At 33.2% G+C, this 20,818-nt stretch overlaps 1 protein-coding gene across 1 annotated transcript; it reads left to right on the top strand.

Annotated features, from left to right (window-relative positions):
• Positions 1-744: 744 nt before the first annotated feature.
• LOC129800926 (odorant receptor 4-like) lies at positions 745-2,326 on the top strand. The gene is made up of 2 exons (XM_055845670.1): positions 745-1,548; positions 1,854-2,326. Exons 1-2 carry the CDS (start codon positions 745-747, stop codon positions 2,103-2,105), a joined length of 1,056 nt encoding a protein of 351 aa, XP_055701645.1. The 3' UTR covers positions 2,106-2,326.
• Positions 2,327-20,818: the final 18,492 nt, after the last annotated feature.

Raw genomic sequence — 20,818 nt, 5'->3', positions numbered from 1 at the left:
CAAAATCTTAAGACAAGAGAGAAAAGACAAGAGAACTGTCAATCGGTAAAAAAGCTTAAAATCACGCAAAGAAAATTGTTTTGTTGGAAAATTATTACACGGTTAATAAAACTACGAATTTCAACATGTCCTTACATAAATATTTTATTCTTGTGTTCAAAGTGTTACGTTGATACACAATAAGATTTGTTATTATTTCGAAAAGATCATATTAAATCATATAATAATATTAGTTCATTAATACAAGAAAAGTTGACTCTATCGGAGTCAATTTGGGTCCAAGTTGACTCTATCGGAGTCCGTAGAGTAAAAAATAGCCGTTGACTCTAATGGGGATTGACTCGAGGTCCCACTGTATATTATATCTATATATATATAATTATTTTTTTATATAATATCTTTCAAATATAAAAAAAACATTACCGGTGACGTATTCTAATCCGAATTAAAAAAAAAGTCAAAATATTAATATGACCGTACCATATTTCCCGTAGTTATTAATCGATATTTATTTCTATTATTTTGAAATTACTTCTGAATATTTAATTATTCTGGGTTCATAAAATTATTTTGAAAATATAGGTTCTATAACAGATTTTTTGCATCTTGGCCCGTACAGGATATCCACCATGTTACAAATTCAGCACAACATCTTGGAAGGAAAATTTTAAAACTAATTGGATCTTTTATCTAATTTACTTTTGGGGCATTTTAACAACATTCAATACTTTCATGTACATGGTAATGACAGATGCGATCAATATCTGGGAGATTCTATCGCAAACCCTTGTCTGGACATATTTTACCATTGCCATGATTAAAATGTACGTTATAATGACCAATCGAAATGATTTGGCATCTATCATAGTACAATTTGAAAAACTCTGGCCAAAAACTGTCAAAACATCTGTTGAAAAGGAAATTGTAGAAGGTTATATGATGGCTAATCATAAATGGATGTCTAGATATGCTTATTTATCCATATCGTGCTTTTTTGTCGTCAACACCACACCAATTATATTAACGATTTACAAACTAATATTGGGTGAAAAACCGGAACGATTATTGCCGTTTGTTACGTGGTTTCCTTTCAACGAATACGGTAAAATTGCATATCCTTTCACCTACATCTTCCTGTTCTATGGCTCACATGTCTCAAGTGCTGCTTCAATTTGCTACGACTCCCTCTTCTGTATGTTGATCTCGCATCTGTGCCTCCAGTACAAACTTCTAGCCGAGGACCTCAGGAATACAGTGGCATCTACGAAAAATAACACAGATACTAATGAAATTAGTAGCGAGGAACGTCTGCGAAGAGGCATTGAAAGGCATCAATTATTGATGGAGATTCGTAATAAGATAGATTCAATCTTTACCGACGTCTTCTTCCTGAATTTCTCCTCAAGTACCTTCAATATTTGCATAGTTGGATTTCTCTTTGTAATTCAGAAAGGCTTCGCAGGAAAAGTCAAATTTGTTATGATGTTGCTAACGCTTTTAGCACAGATCTTTCTTCTCTGTTGGTATGGACAAGAGGTTGTAGACAATGTGAGTATGCGAGTAACTGATACTTAAATAAAATTTTCATAAAACAAAAACTTTTTCGAGTACATAAAATCTTGTTAGCATTTAGTTTACTCTCTAATGGCCTCCACACACTGGAGAAATTTATGTCCATATTGAAGAGTTTTTCCTACAAAATCATAGGAAATTGGCTTCAATATGGACATAAATTTCTCTAGTGTGTAGAGGCCATAAAAGAACTCAAAAACGTAGAAATTTATAAATGATAAACTATTATGCCATATATTGCGTTTAAAGATTACATAAAAATACCTTTTTCCCATTTTTAGAGTTCGGCTATCAGTGATGCTGTCTACGACTGCAAATGGTACTGCTCATCACAGAGATTTCGTAAAATGATCATCTACATGATTCATCACAGTCAGATACCTCAGAAGCTTTTTGCTCTGAAATTCTGGGAAATTACGCTGTATAGCTTTAGCAATTTACTCAAGGCATCATGGTCATACTTCGCATTACTTAATACAGTCCTAGAAGAGCGATACCTTGGGATCCACCCTAAGGGGGGTCTCCTAACTTAATTTACAGCTATCGATAGTAAGATCTATAAGTTTACAAACAGTAAATTCAATTGTGGGAATTACTGAAATTGGTGTTTATTATATTACATGCTTCACTAACAATTAATTGTGATAATCAAGATGTTGCGGTGATGTGCATCACAGGTCATCACGGCTATTAAGTACATAGCACAATTGCCTGTTCAGTAGCTAAAGGACATTTTTGACTTCAATTTCTTATCATTTACAACTATTTATAACCTGTATAGAGTAAAGTGGTACAAGTTGGACAGCAATGGTACAAATTGGACAGGGATTTTTTCTTGATAAATTTGGTACTTTATTTTTATTTGTATATTTTTAATGCTTTAATTCTATAATTTGGTTCTTTGTGCTTAAAACAAAATTTTTGTACTGTATTTATCAAGATAAATCAATTATAAATTTACAACACTATGTCCAACTTGTATCACTTTACCCTATACGATTAAAATAATTGCATTTTTGACAATATTTGTGCTATACAATTAAATGTAGTTCTGATAGATTTTATCTATCCTGTTATCTAAAAAAAATATGCATAGAATTATTGTGCTCTAATTTCAAAATAAAAAAAAACTTTTAATGAAATAAATGTGAAGAATTTCGGTCTGATGGGGTGTAGCAGAAACACTAGACCTCTCTTTATTTTCGCAATTTTGTCCTCTAAACGTCATATAAAATAAAATTAAGCAAAATAGAAAATAAAATTGCGAAACTCGAAAGAGGTCTAGTTTTTCCGTCCATATTCTTGCTGAAATCGAATGAATATAGAAAAATATTTTATTACTAAATTAACTGAATAGTTTATCTCCGAAAAATAATGGCAATAATATTATTAAAATTAAAATTTAATAAATTCAATTCTATCTCAAATAACAATGCATCATTAATTTTCCCGTGCATTTACATATAGAGTCTTTATTAAACCACATCGATAAAGTACATTATCTGTCTACTAACTTTATTTCTCACACAATTTTTTACTATGTATCGTCACATTTCTGTCTTATAATTACTAAAATTTGCCTCGATTTATGACAAGATGAATAAATGTTGTAAATTTGATGGAATTAAGACATCGAGTTAAAAAGGTATCTCCTCAAAAGCCTTTCTCCACTATTCGGACAGACTCCTACTAATTGTAAGCGTTTAATAACATAAAATCATTACTAAATTTTCGTTTTGTTTACAATTTTATAATGCTCATTACATTCATTGTAATAACCAGCGCACAATAACTTTTATTTATAAACATGTTTTCAAAATTTTCTGTGAGAGTGAGCGAGATGACTAGGTCTAGATTTCATTCACTCTCACTGAAATGTCAAAAACATGTTTACAAAACAAAAGTTATTGTGCGTTGGGCATAATACCCAACGCACAATAGCCTTTATTTTGTAAACATGTTTTTGATATTTCTTCAATGAGAGCAAGTGAGATCTAGATCTAGTCATCTCGCTCAATCTCATAGAAAACTTTGAAAACATGTTTACCAACAAAAGTTATTGTGCGCTGAGCATAATACGTTAAACAAACATTCGAAGAGCTTTCCAAAAAAACTTAGTCGACGCGACATTTAAACTTGCTCAGCTCAAATCCTTTTATTATAACAAACAGATCTTTATTATTTTTGTAATGCGCTCGACACACTTATGAGTTAAGTCGAGAGACGACTTAATGGAAAATGATGGAAATGTAGTTTGATCATTTTTTCTAATATAATCACGCTAAGTCTTCGCTCGGCTAATCCTCAGGTCTATCAAGGCCCTAACACCTTTCGACTAAGGAATAATCAATTGAAATGCTAATGGTACTTTAATTTTTTTTATTTTTCTTTATGAATTATCCATAGAGGGGAAGTTCTCAGGTTTCGCTTACACTCTGGCTTCGAACACTTCACATTTTAGCCATATTCTTTAAATTAATCTGGCCTATCTGACCTATTTTAATAGCTATAGTCTTGAATCACACATTTTCTGGAAAATTGCATCGGATTCATTAAAGGAATATAGAAAAATATGAAATGATTCAAGTCAGAGTGTATGCGAAGCCTGAAAGCCTTTCACTATGTAGATTTTCTAAAGAATCACCATAAATACTCAAAATCTGAAACAATTAAGTATTAAAGAAAATCAAACATTAAATAATGTAAACACAATTTTTCGAATATATGCAATAAAATTAATATATCACGTTTTAAAATAAATATTTTTGGTTTCACACACTTAAAAGAGGCTATTTGAATTCTATTTTGAAGTGACAAATCACTAAAACTCAAAATTTCATTTGATTGGACAGTCAAATGATAAACTTTGCAGTATATCTGTCCATCGATTTAATACTTATATTTTTGGTGAAATGCAAATCCAAGTATAAATATTTTTATTTACGAACTTTTCAACCAACAAAGCCCCTCTAAAAAACCTCATAGAACCCTGAAAAATACCATTGAAATGGGAACACTGTAAAAGCGTAAAAGCAAAAGCTCAGTCTCATCGTAAATTCTACTTTGATTCTATTTCCCAGAGTGAGAACAGAGGAGTGAAAAAAAGTTTGAAAATAAATTTCATCGCTCGTTATTCAAATTCGCAAACACCTCTAATTGTGGTACACGTTACAGTGCAAGCACGGAAAAAAATGAAAAGATATGTACGTGAAAAATATAAATTCCCCAAAAATATTACGTGGAAATTTGTGTCTCTCCAGAGAACACACGGCACGTAGAAGGCAAATGTAATTTGGAAAGTTATTAAAGAAAAATAAATTATTTACGTATAATTACGTAAATTAGAGCATTAAAGGCAATTTTCATAAAGACCCAGTGAGGGAGCAGAGGGAAAAAAATACTACGAGAAGAGTCAACTTCTTTGGTATACTTTCGTTGCTTTTTCTTTTATTTTATTTTTTTGGTGGTGAGGAAAGTTGCGAGACAATTTCCCTTGTTGGAATTTTCCAACGGAGGATAGGAACAAATTTCAATAAATTCTACCGACAGACTGACATTTTCCTTATCACCATTTTCAACCATGGTGCCCTGTCGCGAATGCCGAGACATTAAAAGGACGATTAAAATAAATGACGGTTGCAATTGATTCTTAGACAGTACTTGGGGGACGACTTCGCACTCTGGCAAAATAATACTCTACTTTAGGAACTTCCTGACTTCCTCTTTTTAGAGAGTATTACAACTTTTTCTTCCATACAGACACCAAGATAAATTGTACTTGGAAAATATCTAAACAAAAAATCATGAAAATGTAGGGAAGAACGGAACTACATAACCCATAAATATCAATTTCAAAATAACTATAGAAAAAATAAATAAGTTCAATTTAAGAATCTCTTTGTTACAGGACAAACTGAAAAAAATCTCGACTATAATATTGTGTACAGCCTATGCAGAACTAATAGCACTTACCCAATAATGATTGCAGCCCGGATTAGAATTTCCTTAAGATCACCAAGAAATTTTTCCGTAATAAAAGTTGACAAAGAGTCTCTATAATCTCAGTTTCCGCGATCCCAGATGAAATCAAACCTCGACCGATGGGGCCTAATGTGATACGCCCTACCCGATTGAGATCAATAAACTATTACTATTAATTACTATTAATTAACTATTACTCGCTGAAAATCGATTTTTCAGGTCTAGTCGTATATTATCGCTACGCTACGCAGTACAAACAGTTTTACAGATTCTGATCGTTTATATGGTGTTTTATTGCTCGAACTTCACGGAAGGAGCAGTTTAGAGTATATAATCCATCGATTTCTTCACCCCTCAAAACGTTCACCTTCTACCCCCCACCCCTCCCCAAAGACCAATTTTCTCAACAAATGTCGTCAGGCTGTTTGTCCGTCTGTCCGTCCGACTGTCGCCAGCTCTAGAGGCCAAACGGTTAGAGATAGCGAATTGGGATCTTCGGAGCACCCCTCCATAAGTCGACCCAAGGATCGTTAACATACTCCTTATTTCCTCCCACTTCAATTTAGGATTGAATCGGTTGAGAAACGGTAAACGATGCGAAAGTGTAGGATTCAGTTCTTTTACAATAATCCTAACAGCTATTCTTTTGAAAATCGTGTGTAATTTCCCTTCGTAACAGTAAGAGATTATCGTGATCGTGAATGCGAGAAGAAAGGGAGTCAGTATTGATCAGACCATAGAAATGGGGAGCATCGACCACTGTGTCCTAGGTCTTGCAGAGTGGATAATCGGTTGTCTCAAGCCACAGGACTTCAAAACTACTTTTGAGGTATAGCAATAAGGGGTCCCACTCAAAATCCTGAAAGCCAAAATCCCGAATGGGCCAAAATCCCGAAAGCCAAAATCCTGAATTCTTAAAAGTGTCATAGCTACTCCCACGATTACATTCGCGCTTTCTGGAGGCAAAGGGAAATCTTCTGTGTCTTGGGAAATTATTCTAAACATTTTCCTCCACATAATTTCATCCCTTTCAGGATTTCGAACATTCGGGACTTTGACTTTCGGGATTTTTGCGTTCGGGATTTTGGCTTTCGAGATTTTGGCCTTTTCGGGATTTTGGCTTTCGGGATTTTGGCTTACGAGATTTTGGCCTTTTCGGATTTTGGCCTTTTCGGGATTTTGGCTTTCGGGATTTTTTCTGCCACCGTTCCTAGGAACATCATCTTATTGTAATGATCTTAAATAAATTGGAATTTACATGGATGTTATTTATGTTCAATAAATATATTCATAGAGAATTTCTGAAGTTTCCATAATTTCAAACACGAAAAAAAGCTAAATACGTCAGTGCAATAATCGATATTGATCCCATTAGATTTAATAGCCGCAAGATTTGCATTATTTCATTATAGTATGGAAAGTTATTCTGAGCAAATGGAATTTTAATATTAGTCTCAGATTCTCCATTCAAACCAATAAGCATCGATGCAGCAATACCAATAACCAAGGTTCGAATTCTGAGCTTCAATTAGTAAGGAAATAATCTGAAAGTAGCACAAGATATAATTCCGTTAAAACCATTCAGTCAAATTGTCTTTTTAATGATTGCACAGCACATGCAACACTATTAACTAAATTACCCACTTTTCAGCAATATAATTAAATTACTCATTTTCATAATTATTACAAAGCAATTAGGGGAAAGTACTCTCCCTTCGAACGTTCATGCCTTCAAATAATGTAATTTTTTTCCTAATTTCTATTAAATATTAGTTAGCTTCTTATCAATTATTGAAATTTATATAATAATTATGTGTAAGTCTGTTAGAAAAAGTGAAAGAAATTTACATTATTCGAAGAAATGAACATTCGAAGAGAGAGTACTTTCCCCTACATTTCTTGTAGTATGTTTAAAACATTTTCTTTATGATATCACATTCAAAATATTTTGAAAATCATTTGTATACATCAAATTAGAAATATAAGCGATAGTGCTATATTTTTAGTTAGATGTCCTTCAAATTTATAGGAAATGTTTATGATTTATAGTTACTCGGTTTAGTATTATTTAAAGCATTCTTATAGGTATCTCTTTAATAACTTCAATTGCAATACCTGTACACAATTTCGAAGCATAGTTATTTGCTCCTAATCTTAGAATTATTTATGCTACTCGTTCTTGTGTTCTAGAAATAATGAAAAATTTAAAAATAAGAGAGTAATAGTGTCTCTAATTCTATGCAAAAAAAAATTGGACTTGACCATAAATAATTCTGAGATATTTCTTTAAGTGTTAAATATTTAAATTGATCATTAACGACCGATTCGTATTCTCCGTTAAAGATCAACTATAATTAGAAATTAATTCCAAATGTATTTTAGACCTTAAAATTAGATATAACAAACTGGACAATAATAAGGCTTAAATGGAAATGTCAAAGGTCTATAAATTCCTTTAATAAGGACCTTTCAAACCTTAAAGACGCTACTTGACGCTAGTGAAATGGTAATAAAATGAGAATTCACTGAGTAAGTGAGGGTTGGAAATCTTTATTTTTATATTAATTATTTATTTTAAATTTTTAATCTTTCTATATCTCAAAATTAATGGGATTCCCATAGTAGGGGAAAGTACTCTCTCTTCAAACCTTCATGCCTTCGAATAATGTGAATTTTCTTTTACTTTTCCTAAGAAACTTCCACATGATTGTTACATAATTATCAATAAGTGATAATAAGCTAACTAATATTTAATAGAAATGTTGAAGTCTCTTAGGAAAACTTAAAGAAAATTCACATTATTTGAAGATATGAACGTTCGAAGGGATCGTACTGTCCCCTATTTCCATTATTACATACTGTTAAATTTTAAGATGAAAATATAAACCGACATTTTCTCACATCATTTGAAAAACTCACTCAATTTTCTTTAATCGAAATTTTCTTCATAGTGTATAATGTGAAATAGACAAGTATATTTCACAGTAATACCATTACTGGGTGTATGGTGGAAAAAATTGAGATAAAAATGTTGCGAAATGTTGTGGAAAATTGTGAAAAAATGTCTCAACATCGCAATATTTTTAATGGAGTCCTTCAATAATAAATGAATGTCTGATATTGTGGTCTTACTTAGAGAGACTTTTTCGCATATACTTTGTCATTTGCAAGTAAGATTGAAAGTCGTAAGTAATGAAGATAATTTCAAAGATTTTTCTATCCTAGTGCGCACAAAAAAAATGGGTGCGGAAAATTGTATATTGGAGGAATAAGGTCAAATACTATGGGAATTGTCATTTAATCAAGCTGAGTACCATTATGAAGCAGAAACTTAATAATAACTTTCAAGCTGTGCATCTTCATATTTGGTATTTGAGGTTAAATTTTAATATTAACTTAATGATAGTTTTGGGAGACTCTTAATAGTGAATTACACTGGAAAGTTTTCAACGAGATCCTTCCTTATAGAAAGTATCACCATTTCATTCTGGGTATCGCAAGCCCCAAGAAAATCTCCATGTGTCTCTTCTGTTACATAAATAAGGCGGATAAATTAGTGAAGCACACAATGGTGAGGGATTCTTTGGCGCGGAAGTTAAGGAGTCGCCAGATGGGAACAGTTTGTCTTTATGGAGAACTTTTCGTTTATGGAACAAGTAAATTATACTTTGGCACGCTTTGAGCACACTCTCCCACCTCTCCCAAATATTTCGTCGATTGCATCACCCAGTGTCGTATAATCATTTTAAGAGCTTCTCAGATGTAAAAAAAATCCTTTCTATTAAATAACATTCAATATTCTCTTTTTGTGACAATCAATAGCTGGACCTACACTAATGTACTGTAAATCTTGTGAAACAAAATCTTGAAGAATACTTTTACGGAAATTTTGTCAGTTATGTTTTGTAATACAATGACTTATACACCTTACGAAATTCAGATATGTTCAGCTCATGATGTAAAACTTTAATGAAGTGAGTAGGTATACAGTGGTGGCCAAAATAATAGGACCACCTCTGCAAAAACCATTATATATTCTTTTGTATTTTTTATTCCAATTTGTTCAAATAATTTTGATGTAGAAATGTTCAAATAACTACCTTACAAATTGCCAACAAGCTCCGAAACGTTGTCCGAGTAATAAAGGAGGAGAAGGATCTAGGTCAAATCCGTGTTTTTTTTTGTCATTCAATAATTACCTTACGTCGAATACATATTGTTTTGACCGCAAGAAGTCTCTTTTTTTCACAGAATATGTCAATAGTGAAATTCTGTTAACAACGTAATAGGACCACTTTCATTTAAATAAATAAATGTGACCTATAAATCGAATAAGTGGAACTAAAGCTATATTTATAAAATATAAATGACAATTTTTCTATTTTAACGTCTGAATTGAATTTCAGTATTTATGTATTCTGCGCAATACAGAGACCTCTAGCGGACAAAACAACTTTTATTCTACTATGTTAATAATTTGAAGATTTCTACATCAGAGTTATGGCAACAAGTTAGGAAAAGATATAAAAATTAAAACAAAAATAAGCTTTCCAAAGTGGTCCTATTATTTTGGTCACCACTGTATGCATCTGAATTTTGCGGAGTACATTTTAATTTAATATGGGACTATTAATATTTGGAAAACAATAAAAAAAACAGCTTATAGTTGAAGTACATGACCGTATTTTTCGAATTTCCCAAAATTGGTAAATATTATTTGCAATCCCAGTTCTAACTTTCTGTCAATTATTGTATCATAGTAGTTCAGAAGATTTCACTTTAAAATAATAACATTTCATAAATGAAATAAAATAAAGCAAATCAAAAAAAGAACAAAGAAAAAGAGAAATTATACTTAAATTTTAATTATAAAAAAACACGAAATGAAATTGAAAACCAGAAAGTAATTAAAAATGAATTCAATACTGTTAAATGTTATATGATTCAATAAAAATGCCTGTTTTAAAATGTTTAATTTCTGCGAAATATTTGAAAAAAGGGAGTGGCAAAGCGGGCAAAGCGTTCCATGTTTTGCGAAATGCTCGAACTCATATACCTTAAAATTATTTTTGCATGACTTCTTTATTCTGCTCGATGGTCTAAATAGATAACATTAGTTCCGCGCAAAATCTTCTTTATCAGTGGTTTTAGCTCTTTTTTTTTACTCAAAATGTTTTTTTTTACTGATTGTAGAGCGTACGGCCTATTCGACGCATGTCAACCCTGTCGGCGGCTGTATCCCACCAACCCAAATCCTTTATTCCTTTCACACGCCCAACTGTACCATCCCAAGGCGAGTGCTTAATGTTGTTATATGGTGTTCTTATTGCTTATGGCAATTAACATCAGTACTTCAGTGAGCGAGCATCAGTCGCCGTGGACAGTTCACTCTCAGGAAGTTTAAATAAAGATAGCAAACTCAGTTCCCCAATTTCCCTCTATACTATAGTAATTTTATTTAAGTTAGCCCCATCTGGGCTTATATGATCATTTAAAGTTTAAAATTGTTAATTGACCAATTTGATTTTTCATGTATCAAAAATACTTATAAATTCTAAAATAGTTTAACAAAACGCTGATACGACACTAAGAAATTCAATCGACAATTTTCTCCTAAATGTTGCATACAGAAGTGGATAGTGAGAGGGGAAATATAAGTTGAAAGAGCTTGTGGAAACTTATGTGTAATGAAGACAAAAACTTTTACCCCCAAGCATTCAAATTATCAATGAACTTCCTCAACATTGTTATTGGTTGAACGTGAAGCACAAGATTTTCCCAATATATACACTTTTTTATGCCCTTTTTGGTGCTACCACCTCACCAATTTTCGCTGATATTTTAAGGAAAATTCGTGGAATGAGGAAAAAGCCCCGCGAATTCCATGGGAAACTTTGCATGATCAACTTTCATAGTGAAAGACGTTTTTCAAAGTACACCATTCATGATAATGAACTCTGAATAAGGTACAGATTTTTGTATGTTAAGAGCTTCATTATCTAAGTAAATACAAATATGCTTAAAGAGGGGTGAACACGATCTGTTTAATACATAAACATCATATCACGGTCATATTAATGCGAATTAATTTTTAATTAATAAAATTGAATAATCACTCAGGCAATATATAGTATATACGAAATAAAACATTTCATGATTGAAGTTTGACCAACTAAGCGAACTGATTTTAAGCTGCTTTACTTCTCGAAATCCATTAAAGGATCAGTATTGTTTAAATCCTCGATTTTGAGTTATATGTATTTTCGACTCCTTACCTTCTAATGGGTCTAATTTTCGTAGAATCTTATACATCTGAAGTTTTGAGGTTTTTAACATCGCGCTGTTTGATTGTTCATCCGTTTAACTATTACTAGATCTACAGGCCATACGGTTGAAGATATCAACTTGGGAACTTTGGTAGACTTCACTCCCCCCTAAGTCGATTCTAGGACCATTAAAGTAGCGTCTAAAGGAGTAGATTTTGATACGAAACCTTCTTTTAAATGTAAAAGTTTCCCATTGAGCTTTAATCCGATGCACTTTCTCTTGCCGTTAATCGCGTAAAATCTCCGTTTCTTTATGTTGAATATTTTTACATTTGAAACGGTTTTAAGTCAGCTTATTTACCCTTTAAGGACGATTGGAACACCGGTGTCCCATAAAGAAAATAATTTTTCCTGACTACTTAAAGTTATTTATTTCTAATCTTTATACGTAATTGCAAAGTAGAAGGTTGAAGGAATCTAGGATATTTTTTGCAAGTAAAAATCAAAATCAAAAATAACGAATTTTTAAATTCTCATATTGAAAATTAATTTTAATTATTTTTTATACTTCCAGTTTTTTTAAGCAAAACCGTTTTGGAAAAGGAAACTACAATACTCAAACATAATATTTTTCATTAGAGTGAAAATTATCAGTTATTGGTATCGTCAGAAAAATTACTCAAATTTTTGGGCTATTTTTGTCCCTATCGTTCATACAGACAAAAAATACACTAAATCAGACTCTGTTTGCTTTTCGAAGGTTAGATATAAGACCTTTTACAAGTTTTGTTTATCGGTTTCATTTTTATTGCTGATTTTCGATCAGCGAAAATTGTCTCGTCGTTAAAGGGTTAAGAAATGGTTCTTTTTCTATTGTTCAATTAATAATATAATTGTTTAGGTAGAAGAATTTATTTATATTTAAAAGGTTAAGTGTGTTTCGAAGAATAAATACCATATTATTTAAATTTTTTTAAATATCTTGAACTTTACATTGAGAACAGTGGAGGCAGTTTAGAGACCCAGTCGAGGTTCTAAAAGAACACGTTTTGTCTCTAATAGTGTTTCCTCTAATAGTGTTTTAACCGGTGACAGCCAAAATCCCGAACGCCAAAATCCCGAAAAGGCCAAAATCCCGAAAGCCAAAATCCCGGAAGCCAAAATCCCGAAAGCCAAAATCCCGAATGTTCAAAATCGTAAAAGGGATGAAATTATATGGAGGAAAATGTTTAGAATAATTTCCCAAGACATGGAAGATTTCCCTTTGCCTCCAGCAAGCGCGGGTGCAATCGCGAGAGTAGCTATGACATTTTTAAGAATTCGGGATTTTGGCTTTCGGGATTTTGGCCCATTCGGGATTTTGGCTTTCGGGATTTTGACCGGGACCCGTTTTAACACTATTGTTAATTTATGTAATTCAAGCTCTTAAGCACGTAAGATAAGATAAGATTTTGCCAGGGTCAGTTCTCAATTTCGGATTACCGATGCATCCCGGCCACAATTGGGCCCATTATGCTTCCTCACTTCTATTCTATCTCACCCGCTGATACAGGTAGCCGCTCTATATCACAGCTCTGTATGCTCACCAGTGCCACTGCTGTATTACAGCAACACATCTTACTGTGTGTTTGGATCAGTAACAGTGTAATTTGTAGCGAATGAATTACCACTATCATGCCGAAACTCTATATGTTTTTAGGAAGTTCATGTTTTTGCTAATGCGTACCATTGGCATTGCTATTCATTCATTCACTGGACGAATTCAAATCCGATATGGCATGAGAAATCTTTTTCTGCTGCTGCTTAGCTTTGAGCCCGAGACAGAGATACTACTTTATCCATTGATCCACTTGATGAGGCTCTCTTAAGCACGTAAAAGTAGAATTTAGAAAATATTTTATTTTCTAAAATTTATAAATTAAAGAAATTTTAAAAATTCTGCCATTGGGACCTGATTTTCGAAGAACACTTTTCAAAAATCTTACTTTCCGTTAACCACGATTGCTCAATGTTTATCGGACGTATAAAAAACAAAGTATTACTTGTTGGCAGATGAGTAAAAATTCGTACTTGAAACAATTTGCGACATCTCAAATCTTTTTCTCGGAAATCTAAAATTTGCAGGTAAACACTGTGAGCATTTTATCCAAGAATCCGATAAACCAATTTTACAAAAACCGAGATATAAATCAATAGAGTAGGGGAAGACTAGATGCCAATCGGGACTACGTTTGCCATAAGAATAGTGATAGGTTCTAGGTGTTTCATTGTCTGCTGAATATAAGGGTGGCATGGTCATCCACTGCAGGAACACTCATTGAAAGACTATTGCTTTTCTAGATTATTGGGGGAGTTGAAATGCGATGGATACATTGGCAAATATTTGAATTTCATTGAGAATGTCTACTACCCCTTTATATTTCTTTCATTATCTCAACTTCTATCGTTGATGTTCCAATTTGATTTACCTATCTCATCAAGTGAAGACGCTTGGGTTCATCCGGTGAATTTTCTCCATCAAGTAAATTTATTCTCTCCACTGTCTTTCCTGTCTCGCCTCACATGTGTACCAGCAATTCCCTCGTGCACAGTTTCCGCTTTCCTAGGAGGAAATGGTATTGCGAAAAGGGTTGAGGCGGTTGCAGTTCAATGAAAAATCACAAGATCTGCATTGAGATGCAATTTTATTGCAAATACCCAGAGACATGACTTAATTCCATCTAATATCCCGCATATGCACTGAATTTCCACACAGGTGATACTATTAAATTTTCGTATGCGGCAATTTTCCCATCGCTCTGTTCATCTCCGACAGCCTCTAACAATATTTTGTAGTTGTGGTGGTTGTTTTATTAGATCGAAACTGCAGTACAATTTGCAGTTCTCCGGTTGGTAAACTCACAATATTTCACCTCGTGAGTGGCAATACGAGAGTTATGAGTGGCGCGGATATAAATTTGTAATCACATTCATACTCGCAACATGCGCTCACGATAGTGAAATAAACTATTATTGCGTATACTTATTGATTTGGAGGAGTAAGACAGGAGAATGGTTTTATATGGAGCAGAGAATTTTATTGCAAAATATCCCTCATGTACCTTTACGTCTTCTTTTTACGCCTTTTCCCACAAAATACGAATTATTGTTCAAACATGAACTTTACCTTTTCACTGTGAAATACATTACAACGAAGAATAGTATTTAAGGAAATTTATCACTTATAAAATCATAAATCATTTCACTTTTAGGTGTTGGTTGGTTTACATTCGGTATGGAATTTTGAAGATAAACTGATATTCCAATGTAATATAGAGGATATCTGGATATTTTTGGTCTAGCACAGTCTTGTAAACAGATTTGTTCGTTCGTTCATTTTGAATTATTTCTCAATTTAGAGAGTAGATAAAGGGGACAATTTAATTAAAACATTGATTATTACTGCTCGACCTCCACAGAGAGAACATTATATAACAGGGATGAGCAAGAACCTTTTGAAACCGAATAAATGTCAAAATATGTTTGTCCAGGTAGCGTTTCGACCAGGGACATGACATTTCCTATGCTTCCCAATTTTTTCTAGCGCGCCGAAAAAACTTTTGAGTTTATTATAGATGATTTCTGTCATTGTAGAACGAATTAGTAAAGAATACTAATAAAAAATAAAAGCCAATTTAATAACGAAGAGGCAACCGAAAACCCCAAATTGGCAACCTGAACTGAATAGCAACAACACAAAAAAATCTTTTAAAATTTTCACTAAATAAAGTCTTTTCGACAAAACAATTTTAATCACAGACACTACAGAAACTGGAGCAAACACCTGTACCACAAAATTTTATTTTACAAAAAAAATTTTCTGTGTTTATCATGCCAAAAATTGCCTAATTTTCACTTAATTCCCGTCGGCGCTGTACTTTTTCGAATCACAACACACATCTCTAACGGGAGAGCCTTTCTTCCCAATGCACACTATAATATTGTCAAGAAGTCAATAAGTGGCTCTCAGAGTTAACCGTGAGCGGCTATCTGCAAAATAGTGCCGATCTGAAACTAGAGATCGGCTGATCGGCGCTATTTTGCTAAGAGATCGACAGATCGGCACAATTTGACCAGAGATCAGCAAATCGGCATGAGATCGCCAGATTGAAGCCAGATCGACAGATCGACATAATTTTTGGAAGAGATTGACAATCGAGTGAACTGTAAGCGGAAGAGTTATCTACCCCTTGAATATTGTTGAGAAAACACGCGAAAATATCAATTACTTTGCGAATTTACAGCACTGATTAGTTCTATTTGTCATTTGACAAGTGAAATTTCCCCTCAGATATACCCAGTGAGGGGAAGATTTTTTATAGGGACACTGGAAGTTACTGGAAGTCAGCGTCATATTTTAGTCGTGAGCGAGTAATTTCAGAGTTATTATGACACCAGAATAACTCCCGTAATTACCGTCATATTATTCCAAACTTACCGTTATTCGACTTTCTGAGGACCGTCATAGGACCCGATATTGGAATCCAGAATACATACATCCAACGGTAACCGTACTCCAAATTGCTATTTGGTTCTGTTCGTCCGTCTGGCCGTTACCACGCCTAGAGGCGAAGCGGCTAGAGATAGAGACTTGAGAGCTTCGGGGAACCTCCCTTTTAGTTGATTGTGGGACCATCAAACATGCACATCATTTCCCTTCCATCCCTCACTTTCCCACCAAAACTATATTTTTATGAGATTGCTCGAAAATGCATCGTACGACTTTTCTCATTTTTGGATATGCTTTAGAGTTTAGCTAGGCGGACATTTCGTTCTTATACGAAAATACAGTTGAATCATTCCTAACAACTCCTTTTCGAGGTCAAAGGTCTAAAAGGCTATAGAGACGGCATTTCTCAACCGAATGGTATCCTTTGGACTTGTTGGAAAGGACTTTCACTTCATCAGAAGTTTGGGTTAAATGCAATTAGTACCCGGTAATAACACAGTTCATAGCCGATAACTAATTTTTATTCGCATTTCAATTATGTTACTCCTAAGGAATTTTGGGCAATGTTTTGAGTAATTTATAAAATGATTGGAATCGGCTGTGAACCCGTAATGCACCGGTTATTGTTTATTAACCAATTTTATTAATTTTAAAACTATTTTGGGAAATCGGGGAAATCTGTGGAGTGATTTATCAATCGGTTCAAATCGGTTGAGAACTGTTAAATGATGCGCTAGAACTTTTGAGGCATTGCATCTAAGTCACGAGTTCAATTATTTCGCTTTATTGAAAATTATCGATACATTTAAAGCATTTAAAAATATGCACTTTTTTTTAGAACTGTCGACATCCATGAAGTAGTATCATATAGCTATGAGTACAAAATTTTGTGAAGGGCTCTATCTTGTGAGTTCAAAGTGTCCAAACATCGTTCAAAACCAGAACGCTTTGACACTATTGGTTTAATTACATTTTTATAACTTCCTAAATCAAGAAGTTTGTTATTCTGCCTCTACTTCCTTACATTTTGCAATTGAGTTGGAAAGTAACCCTAAAATTCTTTATGGATGAATCTCGTTTTGGTAGCCTAGAACTAACTAATTAGGTATCCTGTAAGTCTTAATGTGAAAAGCTAAATAAAATGCATGTCTACTTTTAGAGACCAACTTTTGCAATTCCCCATTTGCTGTTGCTGTCCTCTTGTAGGTCACAACAAAAGAAATCTCTAATAAGATATGTATACAACAACAATAAAAAAACAACTCAATTTGTCTTTTTGAGTGAACAGAGAATTCTTAATTTTCAGGATGGATTGCTAGCAGAACCAGTAAGCGTTCATCGTCAATGGCAAATGCAATTGCTAAGTAAAGTTTCGCTGGGTGAAATGAATTTTGAAGAAAGTTCTGAAAGTTTAATTACTTGCTGATTCTATTAACTTTTTCTCTCTTACTCCTTCTAAAAAATCTCTTGATGTTTCTTCGTCCATATTGTGTGCCATCTGTGCCATAAACACTCGAAGAACCACTGCAAGTGCTGGGAGAAAAATGCTCAGTTGCGGAAAAGTACTGCATTTACAAAGTTTCACCATTTCAAAATTGGAGAAGATGATGGGTGTTTTGGGATGGAATCTGGGTGGAGGTTTTTGGTAAGGAATAGTCTTCAATTTTCTATTGATTTTATGGATAGTAAGCACAGAGAAAAAGCCATTGGACATACGGTTTAGTGACCACAGAATACGTGCACAGGTGGATTGAAAACCTGCGGTTGATGGGTTGATATAATGTAAAGCCATTCACACAAACCAGAAAGGATTCCAACATTCACAAAACCACATTCGACATAATTGACTCTTGTGCAGTAGGAACAAGAACAGCTGATTTAGTTTAAACATCAAACAAAGAGGTGCAAAATTTACAATTAATCACCTATAATTAAGGACTAATGTGCAATTTTCTCCCTTTTATTCAACCATTTTCTCTCATACCAATTTCCCATTCACATTGTACACGTCAAATAGTCGATGAATGCATGGCATTTGCAGGATTTTCCCAGGTAAATTGCACCTCTTTTTCTCATACGCACGGGAGGGCATAATGGTGAAACATTCAATAAAATTGCAATATCCAGATAAGGGGTTGAACTTGCACAAAAACCAGCTCGATTTCCTTTCTTTGTGATAGAGAAAAAAATTTCAATGTCCATTTGGTGGTAACAAAGAACTTTGGAGGAGAATGAAAAATTATTTGTGTATGCAATCGATGGGAAACCACATCCGGGAATTTTGTTCTGTAAACCACTGATACCCTTCAAGAATATCTCTTGAAATAAAAAACGTCACTCATCTTACCCAAGCAAATCGCTGCAAATGACCTGCAAATTATGCAGAAAAATATCGTCAGCACCACAATTTACTGTGTGAACTGAACCCTTGAATATGCCTCTAAGTGCACATAACTTAGAAGAAATTTAAACCGAACTGGAGCTCAATAAGAAGACATAATGATGGGTTAGTTCAGAAAATACTGCAAATAAGAACATCTAAGTGAAAAATAATTTGCATTCCGCTCGAAGTACTGAGTCTAATAATAAACCCTCAAAATTTAATTAGTTTAAGTTTATTAAATGAACAAAGTTACTCACTATTGGTGCAACTTATGGCGCATTTATGAGACACTGTAACTCAAGCGTTAAGTTATTACTCTGACTCAACAATGAGTTATTTCTACTGAAAGATAATGATCAAAAATTTTCTGAAATGTAATTTTTAAGTATTGGGCGCTTTGCAATATAGTTATAAACATTACGCCTCAAAATACGCAATTGTTCTTTTATTGTTTTAAAAATTGCTTTACGATGTACTAAGAAAAGCAATTCAAGATATTTAACTTTATTTGAAGATTTTAGGGTGATCACCGGTGTGGGATGAAGTCACATCAAGATTGGAAAAGTTTTTCAATGTATCCCAGAGCTTGCGGCCTGAATGTAGGTATTATTCAGTACAGACAATTTGGCTTAATGAAATATAACCTTCATACCGGTCGAAAAAACTATCATTTCTCGAGAATATTTATGGTATTATTTACAATAAAGAAATAAAAAAAAAGACTTAGTTTAGTTGACCTCTGCAAAGGTCCATATCTGAGTCGAAAGCTTTGGAGAAAATCAAAACAAGTAGAAAGATTAAACTATCTTTGGATTACTGAATACCCTGAGTAGCTATCTCGAACCGTTTGACCTTTATTTCTACACGATTAACTTTAACAGAAAAAAATCGAAAAGTTTCATATTTTTATAAAAACCGTAATTTTAGTTATTTAAAGCTGAAATTAACATTTATATTACAGAAATAATTACAGAATTCGAATTTAATTATTGGTTTCTTTATCTTCAAAGACAAAAAATAAATGTCTATAATAAAATTGAAAAAGATCATATGAACTAATTATGAGCAAAATTTTCTAGATAGAAGGATGCAATTATATTAAGGTATACTTCCTGCTCTTTGAATTCGATCAGTGTAGTATAACTCCCCTAAGCCCAAATACACAGACACTGATCCTAGAGAATACTCGTAAAATTTTGCTTTGAAAAAAACAGCTCAAACTATCGTACAGTGTGACTTTAGGATCAGGAATTAGACTTTCTTTACATAAATTAGCATAAATTTCCTTTCGTGATCATTTACGGCCAAATTTTACGCGCTAAATATTCCCGAAGATCAGCCTGAATTTGAATAGGCCTTTATGGTAGAAAACAAAAATTTCGAGATATCGAAATCCGGGGGGCCTTATTTATTCTTGTCTTTGCTTAGTTCGAGCAATAACATTATTTAAAATCATACAATTCAGAAACTATTTCTACAAAAGACCATATCATAAAAGTTGAAGAGCGCATATTGCAATAAGCAGTTGAAATAATTAGCTGAGTCTAGACGTTGACATTCGCACTGTGATTTTACAACCGTAAATTGTGCACAGAATAATTAATTTATAGTCTGCATTTTATGATTTTTCACCAGAAACGCAGCATAACTTTATGGCTTTAGAGACTATTACCAATATATTTCTGAATAAATTAACATCATACATATTTTTGTGCATAATTAAAATTTGGGAAACAATGTATTTCTAAAAAACCGCGGAATTTTATATTGGCTGTATCTTTGAATTAGAGCTATAATAATATGTAATATTGGCTGAAAATATGAAGGCATATACTCCGTTTTCTATTGGTTTAATAAACAAAATAGTAAAGGAGTAAAAGAACTTCTTGTAGCTGAGATTGTATCTTACAATCTGTGTACATTTGCTTCGATTAATTCGATTTATAAAAGATAAAATATTACGTCAAAAAATTTGCTCTATTACACTTTTATTGTAAATAACTGATAAAATTGAGTTGAGTTTAATCACTGATTTGAGAAAAATAACTAACTCTCATTTTGACGTAATTTGAAGGGAAAAACATATTTTTGGGGATTTGAGAGGGTTAAGAAACGATTAAGAAGAGG

This window comes from Phlebotomus papatasi, chromosome 2 (genome assembly GCF_024763615.1).
Source record: "Phlebotomus papatasi isolate M1 chromosome 2, Ppap_2.1, whole genome shotgun sequence".
Taxonomy (NCBI): domain Eukaryota; kingdom Metazoa; phylum Arthropoda; class Insecta; order Diptera; family Psychodidae; genus Phlebotomus; species Phlebotomus papatasi.
This window is presented reverse-complemented; position numbering and strand designations above follow the sequence as displayed.

Coding starts and splice junctions, on each gene's coding strand:
- LOC129800926 (XM_055845670.1), top strand. CDS start 745: ATGACAGATGCGATCAATATCTGGGAGATTCTATCGCAAACCCTTGTC. Junction 1,549..1,853: donor GACAAGAGGTTGTAGACAAT/GTGAGTATGCGA, acceptor TCCCATTTTTAG/AGTTCGGCTATCAGTGATGC.